This window comes from Gambusia affinis, linkage group LG10, assembly GCF_019740435.1.
Source record: "Gambusia affinis linkage group LG10, SWU_Gaff_1.0, whole genome shotgun sequence".
Taxonomy (NCBI): domain Eukaryota; kingdom Metazoa; phylum Chordata; class Actinopteri; order Cyprinodontiformes; family Poeciliidae; genus Gambusia; species Gambusia affinis.
The window spans coordinates 17100946-17121774 of record NC_057877.1 but is presented as its reverse complement, the minus strand read 5'-3'; the positions used below and the strand labels follow the sequence as shown (position 1 = coordinate 17121774).

At 37.0% G+C, this 20829-nt stretch overlaps 2 protein-coding genes and 1 long non-coding RNA gene across 5 annotated transcripts in view; 2 read left to right on the top strand and 1 right to left on the bottom strand.

Moving 5' to 3' along the window:
* Window positions 1-544: 544 nt before the first annotated feature.
* Window positions 545-2768, top strand: LOC122838709 (pre-rRNA 2'-O-ribose RNA methyltransferase FTSJ3-like). Its single transcript, XM_044129593.1, has 6 exons — window positions 545-809; window positions 955-1049; window positions 1223-1327; window positions 1506-1678; window positions 1794-1906; window positions 2013-2768. Exons 4-6 carry the CDS (start codon window positions 1571-1573, stop codon window positions 2245-2247), a joined length of 456 nt encoding a protein of 151 aa, XP_043985528.1. The 5' UTR covers window positions 545-809; window positions 955-1049; window positions 1223-1327; window positions 1506-1570; the 3' UTR covers window positions 2248-2768.
* Window positions 2769-5039: 2271 nt separating this feature from the next.
* On the top strand, window positions 5040-10487 carry LOC122838708. Its single transcript, XR_006371938.1, has 6 exons — window positions 5040-5185; window positions 5272-5371; window positions 5751-5846; window positions 6009-6155; window positions 6245-6614; window positions 9441-10487. It is a non-coding gene; the product is annotated as an uncharacterized LOC122838708 (long non-coding RNA).
* A 712-nt stretch (window positions 10488-11199) lies between these two features.
* The window catches only part of LOC122838707 (ankyrin repeat domain-containing protein 13C-like), a 30943-nt gene continuing 21313 nt past the window's right edge, over window positions 11200-20829 (bottom strand). The window contains exons 8-14 of one of the 3 annotated variants that reach the window (XM_044129589.1): window positions 20077-20208; window positions 18205-18366; window positions 17856-17906; window positions 15329-15408; window positions 15107-15205; window positions 14197-14297; window positions 11200-14104 (exon numbers count right to left, since the gene is read on the bottom strand). In XM_044129589.1, coding sequence (XP_043985524.1) covers window positions 13974-14104; window positions 14197-14297; window positions 15107-15205; window positions 15329-15408; window positions 17856-17906; window positions 18205-18366; window positions 20077-20208 — 756 coding nt within the window. In that variant the 3' untranslated portion in view covers window positions 11200-13973. The remainder of the gene's footprint in view (window positions 14105-14196; window positions 14298-15106; window positions 15206-15328; window positions 15409-17855; window positions 17907-18204; window positions 18367-20076; window positions 20209-20829) is intronic. The other 2 variants (XM_044129590.1, XM_044129591.1) reach the window with 2 other exon arrangements.

Sequence of the window (20829 nt, the reverse complement as noted above, 5' to 3'; positions counted from 1 at the left end):
TGTATTACATTTTTTTCTACCCTGAGATTAAAACAAACCTATTTAAACATTGACATGCTAACATTAAATAATTTAAAATTCAAGGTGTCCTAATATTTTTTTATTTTTTTAATGTAAAAGCATTTTTGCATATCTAAAACAAGTTCTTGTTGTGTTGAATAGGTTTTGTTGCCCCAGACAAAATCGACAGTAAATTCTTTGACCCCAAGCATGCCTTCAAAGAGGTGGAAGTGCAAGCCAAAACTGTGAAGGAGCTCGTCGCTGTTAAGAAGCCAAAGGCAAGCACAATTCACCTATTTATATCAGCTTCATGTGTGTAAATATGTACATGGTACAGTAAAAATGTATCCTGATGTTGATGTAGATGACATGCTGTGTTAGAAATGTACTGGGAAGCAAAGATCCCAGATATTTGACCTGCCATTGACCAAACAGCTGTGTGTGTTCTAGGCGGAGGGATACACTGATGGTGATATGAAGCCTAGGCATAAATTCAAGCTGGAAGACTCTTTAGCCCCAGCTGCATCATCCAACCGGCATTTCCTGCTAATCACCGCTGATCACCTGACGCCGATCCTAACCCTAACCTAACCCTAACGGCTTACTATTTTACAGCTCTGTTAAATCAGTTTTTTTGGTTTTGTAGGGAAAGGGAGAAAGAGGAAAGCTGAAGAAGAAAGTGAAGATAAAGTAGAAGATGAGGAAGAAAACAAAAAAGAGGAATTTGCTCCTGCAGAGGTGGAAACTCCAGAACCGTCACAGGAAGCAGCAGAGGAAAGCGACTCGGACGACAGCAGCGATGATGAAAAGTAAAACTTGATTTTCTCTGACTGGCTTGTATTTCCTCCAAAATGTACAGAGTTAATGGGAGGAAATTTTAAGTTTAAATAGTTGAGCACTGCTGCGGCAGCCACAACGTCCACTGATAAGCAAGTCTCACTTATTTTGTTTCAGTGAGATTACAAAAATGAAGCAAGCCAGGGGATCCGGAGGGGCATCAAGAGAGGCTGAAGACGACAACATCCAGGTTGTTCCTGTTGAAAGCACCAGTGAGTATAAAAGCTTCCATGAGAACAGAGAAATCTAAGCTTTGTGGGGGAAAGAACATTTTATCTGGCTGGGACACGGGAAGTCAAATGCTGAAACCTTAGGTTTTTCCTACTGCAGAATTTGTTTAATAGTTTTTGAACTTTGCATTAAAAATGTTTCCCTTGGTTTTCAGGTAAAAAAAAGCCCGTATCCTAGATGCAGAGGGTCTGTCCCTCGGCTGTGAGATCGCTACATCCAAGAAGAAAGCCAGAGATCTGGTAGACTACTCCTTCCACAGGTAAATGTCTGCCTTTGGAAGTCATACTTCATAAATGTGCATACCTCTTCCAGCAGATAATACACAAAACTATTATTATTATTACTCTTATTGATACACTAGGCACAATATGAACCGCACTGTTGGGTTGGATGAATTTTGAGTCTGTACAGAGGGGCTGATTGTTTCTGCTTTGCAGGTTTGCCAGCTCTGACGAGCCAAGCTCTGACGAGCTCTGATGAACGCAAACACAGGAAACGACCGATGCCTGTCACCAAGGAGATGGTGGAGGAATACAAACAGAAATGGAAAGAGATCAATGCCCGGCCAATCAAACGGGTGGCTGAAGCGAAGGCCAGGAAGAAGAGAAGGGTAAGAGAAAAATGCTGTGAAACTAGGTCAGATTGAGGATATACAGAAGGATTGAAATTATTATAATTTAGAAAATGGACAGAGATTAAGTCCAGTTTCTGTTGGACTCATTTAGATGCTGAAGAAGATGGAACAAGCCAAGAAGAAGGCTGAGGCTGTCGTCAATACTGCCGACATTTCTGAAAGAGTGCCGACATTTCTGAAAGAGAAGATGGCTCAGCTGAAGAGGTTTGTTTTGACTACTGTGAGACTGGAGCTGCAGTTGTTTACTGGTTGATGCTAACTTAAAAAAAATACATATACTAATCAAGTTTCTTTTTCTGTATTCTGTCAGTATCTACAAAAAAGCAGGTGTGAAAAAGGAAAAAAGAGAAGTAACATACTTGGTAGCCAAAAAAGGAGTTGGTAAGAAGGTGAGACGGCCTCGTGGAGTGAAGGGACTCTTCAAAGTGGTGGACGGACGCATGAAGAAGGACATGCGGGGGGCGCAGAGGAAAGAACAGCGAGCAAAAGGAGGAAAAGGAAAAGGACGACAGCCTAAGGGTGGTAAAGGGAAGAGAGGAAAATAAATGTGAACTTTTTCCTTCTCTTTTCCACATACGCATCAAGCTTCTCTGTGACAAACACATGAACTGGAGTTTATTTTTAAATACTGTTTTCAGGTAAATGTGACTGAAAGAGTATTTAAGCCTTGGAGACTTTGGACCTGTTCTGGTAGTGTTTAGGCTGATGCAACTTGTACATCTTTTTTAAAGATGCTTTTCCTCCCAGCAGATGAACTGCAGTTTATCCTAACTACAATAAATGCATTCATGATGTTTTGTAAATATTTAAAATTTGGCAAATGTTTTACTCTGATTAGTTGGTAAATGCTTGTTTTTATTTATATCACGTTTTGTTTTATATTTGGTTTAGACAGATCTGTAGGTCTGAGGTCTTTAAAGGTTTGGAAAAGTATGGCGTTAGCAATGCTGTAAAAGCAACAGTCTCTTACAGAATTCTTCAGTTTTTACTTTTTTGTCACATTGTAATGTTTCAAATCATTGAACAAACTTGAATTCAAGGTAGAAAATCAGATTCAATACAAAATAAAGTTTTCAAATAGTCATGAAACTATTTTTTGTTATAAAATATTGCAGATAGTCGCCACAGGTAGTGATTACATACATTTGTGTTCGATATGTAGTGATATTTATATTCATCCTCTTGAGCGTAAACTCTTGTAATAGTTAAGTGGGTAACACAGTCGACATGTTTATCTGCGCGTGAACATGGCGCCTAAAACATTGCAGTGCGTTTTCTTGTCCGACAAGTGATTTTAGGATGTAATTTATTAAAGCTAATTCCGCTCATATGTTACCTATATGACATTAGCACCACAGGCACAAAGTTGTTTTTTTTCTTTCTTTTTATTTATTTTCATAACTTTATGTAAACATCAACAAAATTAAACAAAAACAACCCACCCCAAAACAACAAGGAGCACTGCAATGTCCACATAAAAAAAAAACAAAAACATACATACAGCCCACATACACAAAATACAGTAGTCATGATTCAAAATAGTCACAACTGTCAGACAGCCAAATGAGTGATATATTGAATGTAAGAGAGAGAGAAAAAAATAAAGATAAAAATAAAAAATTACAGCCTCTGTAAAAAGGATTGCAGTGGGGCCCAGATCCTCCAAAATTTGTCCAACTTTTGATGAAGATCATGAGTACGTTTTTCAACTGAGACAATGGCAGAAATCTGATATCCACATATCAACAGTAGGGGCCTGTGGTGCTCACAAAGTTGTTTACAACAGTTAATCCTCAACAGGTGACATGGTGATGTCTTTAGGTTTTTGTTCTTTTTATGTGAAACTAGCAAAGTTCACTTTTCAATTATCTGGAAAAAATAAAATACTATACATCTAGTGTATTTTATTGTATTACTTTGGAAACAAATAACAGTAAAATGTACTGTACAAACATTAGCCTTTTGTTTTTGTTTTTATCTTCTCACTTATTTTGAGCACTTTGTCTTAAAGGGTCATTCAAACCAATGAAGTATTTGGGAGAGTATATCGTAAATGTTTATCGAGATCATTTAAAAGAAGGCAGAGCTCATGGGAATCTATATCGGACGGCTCCTCCTCAGAAAGTCTTGCAGCCTATTTACGTAGTTCACTGGGCATTTCGACAACAACATCTTAGCCGCCATTAAATCTCGATATTTCACTGTGAGTTTTTATGCTTCGTCTCTCCTCACCACATTTTTTGGACACCGCTTTGTTTTTTCGATAAATAAGTTTGTCGACCGTGCTTTCACTTTCGGTTGATACTTGTAGGTTTTGAGTTGGAGTTGCTGTGACGTCCGAAACATTAATGCCATTCATGTTATTTTAGGTTGGCTGAAAGTCTTATGTTGTGAAAACTGGATTTTTGCATTATCAACCAGCTTTTATTGCTATTTTTCCAGGCGTGTTCAGATGGATGACGAGTGGCTTGACATACATGACATGCTCAACTATGATATAGTTGCCAAAAGAATGCGACAGACGACAGAGGTCAGTTTATATCTATATTTATTCCGAAATCTTTATTTACAAATGTGTCCTAGCGTTCATTTTCTCACTCCCAGGTTTCTGGCCTGATCACTGGTTTTTAGTTGTAATAACTGAAGCTGTGCACTGACTCTAGATCGTTCCTCTTTAGGTCCAAAAATAATAACTTCAGTTTTGTTTTTGTTCAGCTGGAGGAAGTTTTGGCACATCCACACATTTATCTGTTCTAAGCATCTGTTCAGTGATTGGATGCCTCCAGTGACAGCAGCCTCCAGATCTATATCTGCTGCACTTGCTCTAACTCTGAGCCACTTGGTGAACCTAACACATGGAATTAGCACGTTTATTTGAGAAGATTAGTGAATGAACATTATTAAGAGAAAGGAAAACAGGTGAGGAATAACCTGAGGAAGCTATATCCCACATTTTGACTATCACATGGAGCACTGCTCAGTCCATCATCTGGAAGCAGAAGAGCAGGGATGCGTTTCCTTATGAGGGACAGGGAAGCTAATAAGAGTTGAAGGTGAGATGGATAAAGCAAACATAAATGAGCAATCCTGCTTTCACATTTTTATTTTGCATAAAAAGAAGTAAAAACTGTAAGTGAATTTAGGGATTACTAAAAGAACTACACATAAAACATTGTTTAAAATGCATTTGAAGAGTTTTGGTTTTTTACTAAGCATAGTTTTTAAAAGCACCACTTTAAAGTCCAAGCTAAAGTTGTTGTCATTTGTCTTTTTCATGTCTTAAAGAATAAATGTTCCCCATCTCGTTTACCTGCTATTACCGCCCTCTTTTTGCAGATCGGGATGCTTGTTTTGATTCTGTTAGCCATCATCTGCATCAAGAAGTCTTCTGGTCCTCTAATCTTTTGGCCCTTGAAATTCATCTGGGTGCTGATCTTTTACTTCGTTGTCAGTATTCCTTGGAGTTGGTTATGTGTGTACCAGGTAATCCAGAGCACCTTTGGTATTCTAGCTTTGTCTTTGGCTGTCATACAACATTAAACCGTTAAATGCTTTCAATATTTGTTTAGGTTGCCTTCTTTGAGCATCAAAACATCATCAGAAAAACCGTAAACCTCAATGAAGAATGTAAAGGAATACAAGAAATGGATTGGACTGATGGTTTGAAAGGTATAATTGCACTTATGAATGCATAGCAATGCAAACTAATTAAGTTGTATTGATTTGTTATCTTCATTTGTTTGAAAGGTTATTGAGTGTTATAGAGTTTCTGTATCTTTGAATCCATCCTCTCTGTAAATGGTAAATTCACCCTGGAAATGGTATTTCACAGTTGAAATTTAGCAAGCCCTGAAACTGTTTTTGTATTACCTTAAATGTCGTATCTTCCAATTTTTTGGTGGGAGGAGATTTTGTGATAAAAGTCAGGTCTGAAAGGAAAACCTGCTTTTGAATACATAGTATTTAAATGGTGTAGATGATGTGATTTGAAGTTTTGTAAGATCGTTGTTCGTCAGGCTAATTAAACTATTTTCATGCTAATCTGCAGAGTGGTTCAGAACCAGCAGGCCTCTCCATGACGACCCATAAAGATTACTATGCGTTTTTTAGAACCAGTCCTCTCCTTCTTGTATGTCCAACCAAGGTGGGTCACCTGGTGTGTGTCTTTGTGTGTCTGTTGTGAAAAAAGACAATAAGGTCCATTCTCACAGCTATGACTTTGTCCTGCTAGTTGCCCATTTTGGAATAGTTCTGTCTCTAATTGGATAGTTATGTTTATTTGTTTTTAACATTATTTTCTGTTTAGGTAGTATCATTTACCTTCAGGATTTTAATGAAAGACCCACTAAGACACTTTGGGGAGGGGATAAGTGAGCTTCATCGAGCAGTCCTAAAACATCTGCCAGTTACCCTTCAGTTTCCAGTCTTCATGATCATCATGCTCATCACTTTGGTAATGAGAGGCTTAGGTTTCATGAACACAAGTACTCAGCTCTGGATATATGATCACTTCACTAATATTTGTGCTTTATTGATACACAGTGGTTCATGAATGAAAGTGTAGAGCCTGGCTCGCAACACTACACCAAGACTGAAGAATAAGCTGCAAGACCCTCCTTCAGGAGTGAAGGATGGTGATCGGATGTCTGCATCTGACCAGGATTGTGACCAAGCTGCTGATAGAAGTCTTGTCGATAACGTGGGAAGTAGCATCACTGCAGAGACATTGGGCTTTGTCAAACCTCAACTTAGAAAAAATGCAAACAAAGAAAATGTTGAGGCGACTGAGAGTCCCTCTGTTAGTTCAAGGTTCACAAACCAGCAGAAGACACCTGAGAAGCCTGCTGCCAACACGGATGAACCAGACAGCTTATGCCCAGTCAACTTGAATCCTTCACAGGCTCATCTGGAGGTTGGTTCTTTTGAAAATGTATAAAACCATATCAAATTGTTATGTTTGAATACATAGCTAATGAATGCCGACCATATTTGTATAATACATCATAATAATAGACCATAAATATTATGCACTAATTATATTTATTTATATATTCACATTGTCTAAAACAGGGGTCTCAGACTCGCGGCCCGCGGGCCAACTGCAGCCCTCGGGACGATAGTTTGTGGCCCCCACCTTAATATGAAAGTTTAATGTTAGTGTGGCCCGCGAGCAGTGATGTCAGTAACGCGTTAATTTGTAACGCGTTACTGACGTCGGACCACTTTTTTCAGTAACGAGTAATCTAACGCGTTGCTATTTCAAATCCAGTAGTCAGACTACAGTTACTTATCAAAATCATTTTTGCGTTACTATCTTCTTTTGTTATTTAATCGTATTTCCTCTACTCGTCTTGTCGAGTGACCGACGTCTCTATGCAACAGAAATGTAAACAATGGAGGGAGATGCGCATTTTGTTGGTGGAAAAACTGGAACTATTTTGAGTTTCTGTCGCCAAGTCCGATTATTACAAGCAGCTTTGGGCTTCATTTTTAAAGTCGCTTGCAGATTTAATGAGTGTCGGGTTGCGCCTTTTTGGGCTCGTTTTTGAACGTGAAGTCACTCATTTGGGCTTTGGAATAAGCAGAGACTCATAATAAATCCCAGAATTTGTTCGTCATTAAGGTAGTTTTAGTCAGTCTCTCTCTGTCCATCATTTCTCAGATGATCCGTCCCGCTGTGTCTTTGTTAATGTCAAGTTAATATATTACCTCTCAATGACATCGAGCTTCGCGTTGCGCTCCAGAAAACGGCAAACAACGAGACTAATATGAACAGCGCAATAAACGTGAAAACAGCCACGAATGAACGTGTCCGTAGTTGCCAATAATTATGTTGGCAACTTAATTCTAATTATTAATACTAAGATAAGTGTCGCAAATCTGTGCAGCCATCTGAGCTGTGAGCTGCAGGAGGAGCTCTGTGCGCAGTGACACCAAATGCAGGGCCGTAACACAGAACCTGGAGGCTGGGGGGGAGGGAAGGGGGGGGGCTTTAAAATCCTTCTTAGAGTTTTCCAGACAACAGTGGACCACACAAACTACTCACGTTTTTTATTTTTCTACAATCTCCTCTAACCCTAACCCTTCAACCTTATCAGTGGAGACACATTGTTGATGTTACCATTATAAAATAGCTTACAAAAAAGTATTGGCAAAGCTCAATATGATTTTCACAGGAGGCAGCGTTGTTGTTAGCAGCTGCTGAAAGTAACTAAAAAGTTACTTTTAGTGTAACTTAGTTACTTTCCAAATCAAGTAGTCAGTAATATAACTAAGTTACTTTTTCAAGGAGTAATCAGTAGTCTGATTAAAGTTACTTTTTCAAATTAACTATACCAACACTGCCCGCGAGTTTGATATGATTGGCACTTTTCAGTGTTGTGTGCGGAGCTGAACTAACTTACCAATCACAGTGCTTCAAATGGAGCTCATTGACCCGCAGTGCCACTCTGAACTCAAAGCCAAGTTCAGGGAGGTGAGTGGAAAAGCAGACAAGCTTGGGCAATTTTTGAGAGAATTGCCACCCAGCTTCCCTGAGCTTTCCCGAATGTTCAAGCGGACCATGTGTCTTTTTGGGAGCACATACTTGTGCGAAAAGCTCTTCTCTACCTTGAACTTCAATAAGTCCAAGTACAGGTCCAGACTTACTGACGAGTATCTTCAAGCTCTACTTAGGGTCTCAACTGCCTCCTCCCTTAAGCCAAATGTGGCTCGGCTATGCGAGAGGAAGCGCTGCCAGACCTCTAGCAGTAAGAAGTAGGCAGAAGAAACAGTTTATAAACTGTTATATTCATAACAGTTTATGTTCAATGTTCCATTCATGTTCAGAAAGTTAAAGGTTAAAGAACTGTTAATACAGCCATTTGAATCTGAATTATAATAATTACATTTATCTAGTCTTCTATAGCTGCTGTGTTATTATTATATTTTATTTATTTATTACTGATTATTTTTTTTTCTTATGAATTGTTAATTTATTTATTTTTTCATCTTATTTTGTGTTTAAAAAATAAAAATAAAGACATTTGATAACATTGGAATGTTTTTGTAAAAGCTTTTCTTGTGGAAAACCCGATGCGGCCCAGCCTCACCCAGACTCTACCTCCATCGGCCCCCGGGGAAATTGAGTTTGAGACCCCTGGTCTAAAAGAAGAAAACAAGCTCAAAAAGGATGTGTTTATTTATGTTTCAAAGTTGTTCAAACTTCACTGGGTTGTACTGAACCAACCAGGCTTTGAGGTCTGACGAGCCAATTGCAAGCATGACAAATTCCATTTTATTTCCCCATTAATAGAGTATATAGGAGGGAAATAGTGTACAAGATTTGTTTTATAGAGGTAATAGTTTTGAATCCAATTCAAAATGAAGGAATACCATCCCCATGCATCACTGCAAATGCCCTCTTTCTTTTTTATTCAATTAAAAATCCATGCTGCTGGTTGATATGTTTACAGACCAAAAATGATGAGAGTTCTTAGTTTTATCTAATTTAAAAAACATGGGGTGGGGGGAAGAAAAAATTCCTCATTTGATATGTAATTTGCTGATCGAAGATTAATGAAAGATTGACCAATTTTGATCTCTGACTGATTGACTGATGCATCTATTTTTTTTTATAACAATTTATAATGTGTAGTTGAGAAAATAACTCTCATAAATGATCTTGTTTTCTTTTATAAATTTAACATAAGGCGCTTTTTGTGTTTTATTGTAACCAATTGTAAACACATTTCTGCAGGACAATGAAGACTTCAAGGAAGACGACACGTCCTCCATGTCTCTAAGAAACCTTTTTAAGCTACCGACTTCTGTTCAAGAGACAAGTCCAAAGTTAGTGGATTAGACTTCAAAGCAAAGTTTGATCTCCATTTAACAGCTTGACTCATATTTTGATAGTAGAATTGTCTTGCGAACAGCAAAACGTCTCCTCTCTGATAAGCTGAATTTAGGTGCAACAAGACACTTTGCTCTTTTATCAGGAATGTTTTATTTTTCTCTAGATACAAAGGGAAATGTTCCCCTGTGATTTGTACTAGTTGTATTACTTTTGCAAGAAAAGACTTTTGAAGAAACACGTGAGCAATAAACAAAAAAATTCTAAATAAGACAAAATAAATTGTTCTTTTAGTATTTTTATTTTTAAGAAAAAATTATGTATTTTTTTGTTATGAACACTTGGTAGGCATTTATTGTAATTGCACAGCTCATACATTCAGAAACATGTACATGGTAGACATTTAGCACTATAAGGAGAGTTAGAAAGTTACAAATGTTATTTTATAAAGATTTAAAAAATACTTTTTGCTGAGGATGTTAATCAGTGATTCAGCTCCATTTTACATTTTAGTGTTGTTTGTTGTTCACTGGTTCTCTGTGACTTAAGAAGTGGACATTTATACAATGAGATGAAAATATTTTTCTGTGAAAAATTACTTTGAATGTGTATTTTTGTCCGTATTAAAACAACCAGAATTACCTGCTTACCTGGAAATTTGCCTGTTCATCATCAGGGCAAATTTCAGAAATTGGTGAGGCTTTTCAGCTATGGTTGACAGACGTTTTATTACAGTGTATCCAGAGTCTTGGTTTTCTTCTGCTGAAATAGACCTAAAATGTGAAATTCTGCATTATTGTTATTTTAGCTCATGTAATACTAACGTGCAGTTTTGAGAGTTTTGTTAAATAACTGGAGTTATTGTGGTAGTAAAGCTTAAGTTGTGCTTCTACCTCAGCAAAGCGTTCCCATGTATAGAAATTGTGTAAAATAAAGCACTGAATTTAATAATTTGGTTCAAGCATCTCATTCTTTTTTGGAAAATATCCTTTTTAGTGTCACTCTACATCAAACACAATGAGCTCAGTACTTGAGCAGGAAGAGCAATTTTATATAAACCCTGATACGCCGTCATTTTTCCTATTTTTAAACTTTATTGTATGTGACTTTTAAGACACCACCTAAAATGTTTACAACTTAAACTACTTTTAATTGTTTGTTTAAATTACACTGTATACTTACATGATTCATATCTCTTAGTTGGAGCTGTTCAATATCTTAAGTTTAAATCAAGGCTAAAATCTAATTTATTTAGAATTGCCTTTGACTAATAACTGCAACATTGATTCATTTTAGTCTGAATTATAACCTTTTATTCTGTGTTGCCACACTTTCTTTTGTTTGTTCACTTTGTTGAAATGTGCTATAAGGCCATGTTAATTAAAATTTTTTCCTTAAATAAAATCTGAATACTGTTTTTTGTATTTACACAAGATATTTTTGATATCAAAAATGCATTTGATGATCTGAAGGATTAATATGTGCAAAAAACAAGGAATCAAATACACTTTATGTAAAATCTAAAACTTTAAAATATATTCTTTATTGGAAATATGTACATCTATAGTACGTATTTTCCAAGGAAAACCTTTCTGTAGCAACAATACCAGATCATTAAAATTGAAATAATTAAAAATATTTTACTGACTTGTGTAGTTTCCTGAGGTTTGTAGTAAGAGAAGAGCAGCATGTATATTTTGCCCTTATTAAACTGAAGAAGCACAACATCCAGACAGATATGAGGAATTTTTATTTTTAGTATATTTTATATGAAAATAGTGTTGCTGACTTATAGAACAGTTTTTAGCTGTACAACTGACATGTAGTTTAATGGAGAAATGCATATAGAAAACATTTAAAATTGGAGCAAGTGGAGCTAGGAAATTAACAAATAAAACACAGAAATGGAAGAAGAGACACACCTCCACTAGCTGAACCTAAAGCAGTTTGGAACAAACGAACAAAATTGGAACTAAATAAAAGCAATATTTGCTGAAAGACTGATCCACCTGTACAACAGGAATATCCTGCAGTCACTAGTTTTTATGAACAAGAACAGTTCAGTTTCTTTGTTTCATCTTTTCAGATGGAATCTTTGCAGGTGTTTTGTGCTTGTTTGTTTGTTGTTGTTTTTTTTTTAATATAACCTCAAATAAATTCTTCCAAATATATCAAAGAGATGCATTACTGAAGAAAAAGATGATCAAACAATTCAGAGATTACTGCTCATTTAAACAAATGTGTGTAGAAAAATGTACCACAACTTACAAACCAATAAGAATTTGAGATAACCCCAGATGCTACATAAAAAATGAAATTACTCTTGTCAGTTCAAAGAAGTAAAAAAGACAAACCAACACCCAAAACCCAACAAATATACTGCACAGAGCAAAAGCCCTGGCTTTATGTTTTAACTCTGTATGCTGTAATAATTAAAACCTTAAAATCTGTGTTGTCCATATAGAACCTGCTTGAACAGATTTGCTACACAGATTAAAATGTGAAATAAAAAACAAAAGGTTTAATTAGCACAACGTAAGACTCACTGCTGCTTATTGAGACTGATGTATCGTGAAGATCTGCAGCTGCAACTTTGATCTTTCAGAAGCTCAATTGAAAGTTTGACATCACAAAACAAGAGTCTTTAAACTGAAGAGCTGTCCTAGAGAGTCTAAACAGTGACCAAGTGTAGTGATACGACTCCATGCTTGTGAAAATCTTTGCCCAACACAAACAATTACACATTTTTGCTATTTGCAAAGGAAGAATATTTTTCTTTTAAAACGCTGATGTTGACCTGAAAACATAAAAAAAGAACTTATTTTCCCAAATGTACCGTTGTCATTGCATGTCTTTTGATTCAGTAAATATGTTATCAGTGATTGGTGGAAGTAATTCATTAAGCATTGTAATAATTTTAAGGTAGAAACCAGACATTTACATACACTGTATGAAAAGACGAAAAAATTTATCTGTTTTAAATCAGTTAGGACAGCAAAAATATTTCTATTTGCTAAATACCAGAATAATCAAAAAACAGCTTAGCACCAAAATACATTAAAGATCCGGTGTTCCTGTATCAACCCTCCAAACTGCTCTGGTCTTCTGGTTCTGCTCTGCATCCCCAGAACCAAACATGGAGAAGCAGCATTCAGCTTCTGGAATTTGTTCCAGATTGGAAACAAATCTGGAACAAAACACTTGTGCTATTTTGCACAAATATCCAGAAAAGTGCAAAACAGCTGAAACACTGAGTTCCTTTAAATCAAATCAGGAAAACGTAATGTAGTTACTGGTTTCTCAGTTAGTGATTACATTGTTTTTATGACTTTTATGTGTTTTTATGAAACAAAGCACTTTGAACCACCTTGTTGCTGAAATGTGCTATACAAATAAAATTGATTGAATGAATTTGATTACTTTCGTCATTCATATACTACAATTCCTTTTTAATAATTTTGATTAGCCCAAAGGCAAAGTTTGCTTTTGTTGGCTTTTAATAGTTAACTGAAGGCTCACTTGTGGAGGTATTTTATGTCAACACCTCAAACTAATCCCATGTTGTGTGATATCACGGGAAAATCAAATGAAATCGCCCAATATATTGGGAAGGGAATTACACACTTACACAAGTATGTGTTTTGGTTTGAAATGGGCGTGTACATCCCAGAACAAATGGACCATTTTCCATTCTGTCCTACAATCACCTGTGAGCAAGACACCAACATATTTAAACCAGTTTAACTCAAGTCATACAGTTTAAATACTAAGGAAATAAATGGAAACATTTTGGAAGGGAAAAAAAAACACAAAACAAATTTTGGTAATCCTACTAGACCTAAAACAAGAAGAGAGTGTCAGTGACAAAAATGTGTCTTTTTTTAATGTATATAAATATCTGGTTTCATCAGTATATAATTTTACTTTTTGTATTGGCAGTAAGTAGAAAAAACTTGAAAGGTTTTTGCATTGCGAGATGGTTTTGTCCAAAATGAACTCTGAGCAGACTTCCCATAAAAGCATCTCACACAGTATCATCAGTGCGTCACTACATGTCAGTTAGACACAATCCCTTTAAAAACAACACAGACTTAAATACAAAGTGTCAACTGAACTGGTAGTTCTTTATTCTACTCTTACCTCATATAAATAAAGCCCCGTGCTCTGCTGTCATGTTTTTTCACTTCAATGCCCTTTGATAAAAAATCTCAGTTACCTACATTTCCTGCTGCGCTGTGTCAGATTTGGAGGTTAGAGTAAGAATCAGCAACGCCTCAGCTTATGTTCACATCGACTGATGTCAACTCCTCTGCAGAGCTGATCCTGTGGGTCTTCTCATCCTGCTGCTGTACGGTCTGTGTTCAGAGTCTGAGCTTGTGACAGGGGTTTCCATTCATAAAAGGTGTGTTTTGTGGGATTAAAAACCAAGGCGAGAGGTTAAAGGTCAGGGAAGCGGCTTGGGTCTTCTTTGTAGTCAGTGGGAATGGTAAAAATGGATTCATCGAACTCGTCGTAGCGGAACTCCTGAAACGTGACCGTGGCTGTAATAGTAGGAAAGACCGGGATGTCTGCAAGAAACCACAAAAACACAAGTCACTGAGTGAAATGGAAATATTTCCCCAAACCGCAGTGATCCGGTCTGCAGTGAGTGTCTGCTTACCGAGTTTGACAGGAAAGCCAGGGGGGAGCTTCATCTGAACAAACTCCCTGAGTTTATTAAAGTGCTTGAAGGGTGCAATCACCTCCAGGACATTCAATAACCTGAAGGAGGGCAAAAGTAATAATTGTCACAGATTTAGCTTTATCAACAAGAAAAAATATGCAGCGCAGGTTAGACCTTTACATGCACTCCAGATCAACATGAATGTTGTCATATTTTTAGATTTTAAGTTATTTGATTGGTAGGCATGAACAAGGTCCTGGCATACCTTAGATTGAATATTTGGCTCTTAATGACAGACAGAGGTAACTTAAAGTGGTTTGCCAGCTGAAGACTTGAAGGGAAGTTGATTAGAGGAAGTTTTTATTCTTCATTGTCCCACCAGTAAAAGAGAGATACTCAGCATGACATTGTTTCCAACATGCTGAGAGTTGGTATAGTGTTTTTATGACTAATAAGCTCATCTTGATTCTTCATTCTTCTTCTAATTGAGTTTTAAACTAAATTCAGTTTCTCTCGTCAGACCATGAGACCTGAAAACTTGCCCACATGGGCAGCTGCAGATTTCAGTAAAACTTGAAAGTGATTACTCTGAAACAGTACTTCTTCCTTGGTCAGAACACTCTCATTCTGGGCTTTTCTTTAACTTTCTTCACTGCACACAGTGGCGATGATGCTCCTGCATCTGCTGGTTTGAGCCTTGGTGTTTCCTGGGTCATTCCAGAATATTTAAGTCAATTTCATTTCATCTGACGGGGATCATATGGTTAAACGTGGACAATTCTTCATAAAAATCTTCATAAATGCCCATGAAGATTTTGTAAACTTCTCAGCATCACTGGAGAAGTCAAATTTTCATCACTAATCTATTTAATGACTGACTAGAGGGCCTCTAAAAATAAACACTCACGATTCAATGCCCAGAGGGAAGTCTTGACTCATGGCTATCGTGGCTTTGAAGTTTTTCTTGCTCTCTTTACAGACCAGCTCCCTTCCTAAATGAGGCGCTCTGTGGAGAGAGATGCAGCACACAAGACGACATCTTAAAATATGCCATCATGTTCCAAATAAAAATGATTTATATATTGATCATATAAACTTATCTTTCACAAAGCAAGTTTTAGACACTTACCTTCCATTGTCTGCAGTGATGTATTCCTCCCAGGAAATAGTGTTGGGCAATGGGGGGGTTAAAGACTGCCTTCTCATTGGCTAAAAGGAACAAAGGGAAGGCTGAACTTATAAATCATCGCCATGATAACAGCCCAAACAAAATAATCAAGGAAGTAAAATTTTATTCAAAGTTATCTATTTCCCTAAAATGGAAAGGAAAGGAATAGTTATTTGCAAATATTTACAGTTAGGATGTACAATATTCAGAAGTCAAGATACTGTTTAATACTGCAATTATGGTAAGTCCACATAGTTGAATCCACAATAACTTGTCACAACACTATATTACTGGAATGCACGGCAAGAATTTATGATTAAGAAAAAGTCAACGAATACTCTATTTAAGCAGTCCTTTGGAATATTAATATTACCACAAAAACTGTTTTTATTAGGTACTCCTAATGACATTAATATTGAGTTCAGGTTTGCACTCCAGGGGGACTATAATCATCAAGAATTATTTTTAATGCAAGCCTGTGATGTGGTCCAATAATTAGCTTCATATCTTTTGTTCAGACAATGGGAGAATTGTTAATGTTATTTCATAATCATGCAAGTAAAAGATCTGGAGTTAAATTGCATCACAAGATCAGTTCCTTCCTGAGGATACAGCCCTTTGAAATCCTCATCTCAGGTTCTGAGTGTGAACTGATTATGTAACATAATTACTCAATAAGTAGGCTGTGGTTATTCTTTATACATATTGTCAGTTCAATGTTCAATGTTCCAGTTTTTATTCTAGCCTTTTAAACCAGCTAGGCTTGATCATTTGATCAAAGTGCTCTTATAACATCACAAGGTGATTCTGCTTTGTGGTGGTTCTTAACCTATTGAAGAGTCTTTCCATTAAGATGCTAACTTAATTTTTTTTAAACTGAATTGTATTTAATGTTTTTGTTTGCCTATCTGAATGCCCATGAGTATTCTGTAATACTAATGCTGCATTTCATTCTGGTTTTATTTTGAATTATATCCAAAGCTCTTTGTGACAGATGTTTTGAAAAGTCCTCGATTATCAATGTTTTTCCTTTAAATTTTAAAAATCATGCATCATTTTCCTCTCCTATCACAATTATGAACTACTATGTAATGGTCTACAACATAAAAGCAACACCGAAGTTACAGATATTTCTGATTATTTGATGAACAGGATGGGGACCAGAGTGATTACAGGCACTGTAGGTGAACCATTCAACTGTAGTGAAGGGATCTTGAAATGTGAGACGGTGTAAAACGTTTTGCTGGTGCAGGTAGGTAATCAGATCTCTTCCTCCGATTAATTTTACCCCCCAAAGGTATAAAGCATGCAGAAGTTTTCTTTTCAAGCCTAAATCATCTTTCCCGAAGAGAGGAATCTCTGTTCAGCCTTCTGTAATAAGTGTTCTTCTTTAGTTACAGATTATTTTAGGATTGGACAGCTTCTACTGACTGTCCCTGAAATGGATATGCGACAAGTGCCATCTCGTTAATTTTAAAACTGACATTCTCCTGGAATGTTAACTCCTTCTTGCCAATGTTCATGTATGAAAATGTTTGACTATTACTCCATTTGACCCATCTCTTTCAAGCAGTGGTAAAGCAACAAGGGGAGAATACTATGGGACAATGACAAGTCATCTTAATGTCCCAAGAGAAAGTTGAACAACTTGTGAAAAAGAACCAAGAAAAGCAACCTTAGATTTGCAGATGTGTTTTTTCTGCATGTCGCTGTGTACCAGTCCAGGCATGTTGTTGTGATGAGAACAGAGGACACAAAAGCTGTTCAGAACTGAATCTACTGGTGTGCCAGTCCTCTTGGCCTCTGACTTTTTCTCTTTGTTTTCTTCTTTTTAAACAAATCCCTCATGTCATCAATGCTGTCACGCTTCGTTTAAAGGTTTTGCACAATTGGTTAAGCCTACAGATGTTCTCTCACGCAAATGTTAACACATCAGTTGTAGCCCTGTTCGCTGAAATTGAAGGTAAACTATTCCTAAAGTGGAGCTAAGGTCCACTGTCACCCTGGCTTTTCACGTTCACAGCTCTGTAAATGGACTCGATGACAACAGAGGGCAATGTGAAAAAACAAAGCCTACCACAGAACAAGAGAGAGTGCACAAGAACAAAAAAACAAGAGAGCCAGTTAAAAGGCATCCAGTGGGTGTTGAGAGGCTTTGTGTTTCCCGTGTGACCAGTTCAATGTTGAGTTCAGATAACAAGCTTGCTAAGCAAACTGGAACATACGGCTGTGAGGGGATGTCATGAGGGGAGGTGTAGCTTTAATTCTTTCACCACAAGGTGGCAGAAGTGGGTCTAAAATGCAGGCCGGGTGGCTGACAAACAGGACATCAAAGAATAATCTGCCCCAAAAGCAGGAATTTTTCAAAATGCAAAATTTCTGAACCAAGTCCATCAGGAAATCCATGCTGTTTTCACAGGCTTTATCCCCAAATGCAAATAGCAGTGAGATATTGTGACTTATTTAGTCTGAGAGACTCAGGTCCTACCTCAAGGGTCCAGCGGGACAATGCAGTTTCAAGATTGGACTGATGGTTACGCTGCAGGTATAAGTAAACAGGATTTATATTTATGTGTAATAACGTCACAGACATTCAAAGGTTGAGGTTGAGTGCCTTGCCCGAGGCAACACTGAAATGTGGCGGAGGATGAAGTTGCAACCCCGACCTTTCCATCCAATTCCAGACTACTTTTTCAGTGAACCACGTACTTCACTTTATTACCATAAACATTTTATATTTATGTAGTAGAGACAACATTTAACAAAGATTAAGGGATAATAGAGGGTTACGGTCTTTCCAATAAACAATAAAAGGTCCAAACAACATGTAGTGTCACCTCAAAGTTCTGCTCAATGAGGTTTCCTCCTTTGCTCAGACTCTCCATAATAGCTTTGTTCCTCAAGATGTCCTCCTCACTCAGATGCTCTCGTCTCTTTCTGGACTCCAGCACAAGGCCGTTGACGGAATAGAAATCTGCCAAGAAGTTTCCCACGCGCTCCTGGAGAGAGAAGAAACAGATCAGTCTGCCTCCTCTATCACCAATTTCCTCTCTAAACAGAAGTTATCTCATTCACCACCTATGTGTCCTCCTGCCCCATCTTTGTTGTTTTTGACCTCAAGCCCATCACCTGTGGTCCTCTCTTATTTATTTACTCTATTTCATGCCGGGTTTCACAAATATAGCAGGACAATATGAGTATTCGGGTCAGAATAGCACAAAGTAATCACATTGTAAAAGCAAATAGCTTGAGGTCAGGTGAAAAAATATGACACACTGTGTAAGCCTGTGTCTTTTTAACATATATGGACTCAGAAATATTGAACAAAAAGGCTGACAATACTTAGAGTTAAGTAGTATGACAAAACACACACAACTGAAGAAAAGATCATAAAATGTTCATTAGAATAAAGTTAAGTAATGCAATTTATGATGAAAGATAAATTAGGACACCCCTTTAAAAAGCGCTAACACCATATCTAATTGTATCACAATAAGATGTGGTTTGAACCTCATTAGAACCTCATTATTCGCCAGAATAATGAAAAGAATAGACTGGTTGACGAGAGACTAAACACCATGCTGAGATAGAAAGGTCTGTCTCCGGTCTTCAGAAAGATGATCTCTTTAAATGTGGTGAAGGATTTAAGGAGGCCTCAAAAATAAATGAAGTCATTCCACTGTTAGGGGAAATAATCAACAACATTAAACGAAAACTGCCAACATGTCTGGCTGTCCAAATAAATTCACCCCAAGGACAGAAGCTAAAACAAATCCCCTAACGTATCTTTATGGTGACCAACAGCAAGGTCTTACTACTGTTGGTATGAAATAATATCCCTGTACAAACACAAAGAGACTGCAATAGTTTGACTTTCATGGGAAATGTGCCAGGAGAAAACCTCTGAAAACAGTGAAGACAGTACAGAAGTTTACTAGAGAGACCAAAGACAAAGATCAGGCCTCTGGAACAACAGTGTTTTGTGAGATGAGTTTAAAATGAAACAATGGACACCGGAATAGAGGACTTGGCATTCATGTTTGGCATGAATGCAATAAAGCATTTCAAGAAATGAACCTCAAACTAAGTGTGAAGTATGGAGGTGGAAGTGTCATGGTTCAGGAGTATTTTGCTGCAGGAAGACCTGGTTAGCTCACCATCAAAAACTCTATTATGTATGAGATGTTGCTTAAGGAAAATGTGAGACATTTGCAAAAAAATTTAATATTTCTGGCCTGAAATGGCAAATTGAGCATCCAAATCCAATTAAGATGCTGTGAGTCTCACACAAATAAAAACAAGACTAGACATCAATATGTAAACATTACTTATAAAAAGTGTATTATTTATTTGTGTGTCCTATATTTTTTTGACTTGACTGCATATATTAACATTGATGGATGACAGAAATAAACTACACATATAAAAAAATGTAGGTCTCAGGGGTGATTTATACATTTAAACTATGAATACACAGGAAATAAGAAAGTTTGGTTTTAAAATAAGAGTCAACAATTTACATAATACTGTGAAAGGAGAGCAGCTCAGGACCCCGTATTTTAAACAATAATCAAATTCCCATTTTGCCATATGTGGGAACAGACCACAACTCCAGAGATTGGCCAGGTAGATCTTCATGAACTTGAGAACATCCTATTAAAAGGTGAGTCTGTGTGAAATTTCAAAACCTCATAATAACCAACACCAACCGTCTTATCCTCTCTGAAAAGCCATCCAGTCTGCGCCCTCGAGAAAGTGATGGACTTGGTGGAAAGTGTGGCAGAGTAAACGTCACTGCTCATCAAAATGTCCACCTCCTCTTCTGTCTCCATCTCCGACTCCTATGAAGCCAGAACAGAGGGACATAAATACCTAATGTTGACACCAGGAGATTCTATACAGTGAATATTGAGACAAATACAGCTGAAATCATAGGCAACTTGTCTTGTTTTAGGTCAGATAGAATTACCAAAATGATTTATGGTATATTTGCTAAGTGCCACAATAATGAGAGAAAGAATATGTTTGAGATTTATTCTTCAAATCTGAAATTTACATGCAGAATTACCATTTCTTTAAACAACAAAAAAGCCCAGATGATGATATCATAAATTTGGAAACTTTTGATGGGTTAATTCAGATATTTGAGTTAATTGGAGACATGCCTATGGAGGTATATTAAGACCACCCCTCAAACACATTGCTTTCTGGTTTGACACAATGAGAAGGTGCCGCGTTCATATGTTCAAACAATAATACTCAAGCATAACAATAAGGGGAATGTCCAATCATCTTACCGGTCACTGAGTTCTGCTAGTTCTGTTAGGAAGAATGGACCAGAGCTCTAGTAAACTATTCTGAAAAGCTTGAGGAAGGAAGTCCAAAACATTTGACCGAAGTCATACAGTTCAACAGCAATGCTACCAAAAATAAATCTGACCTATTCATTCTCTATTTATTGT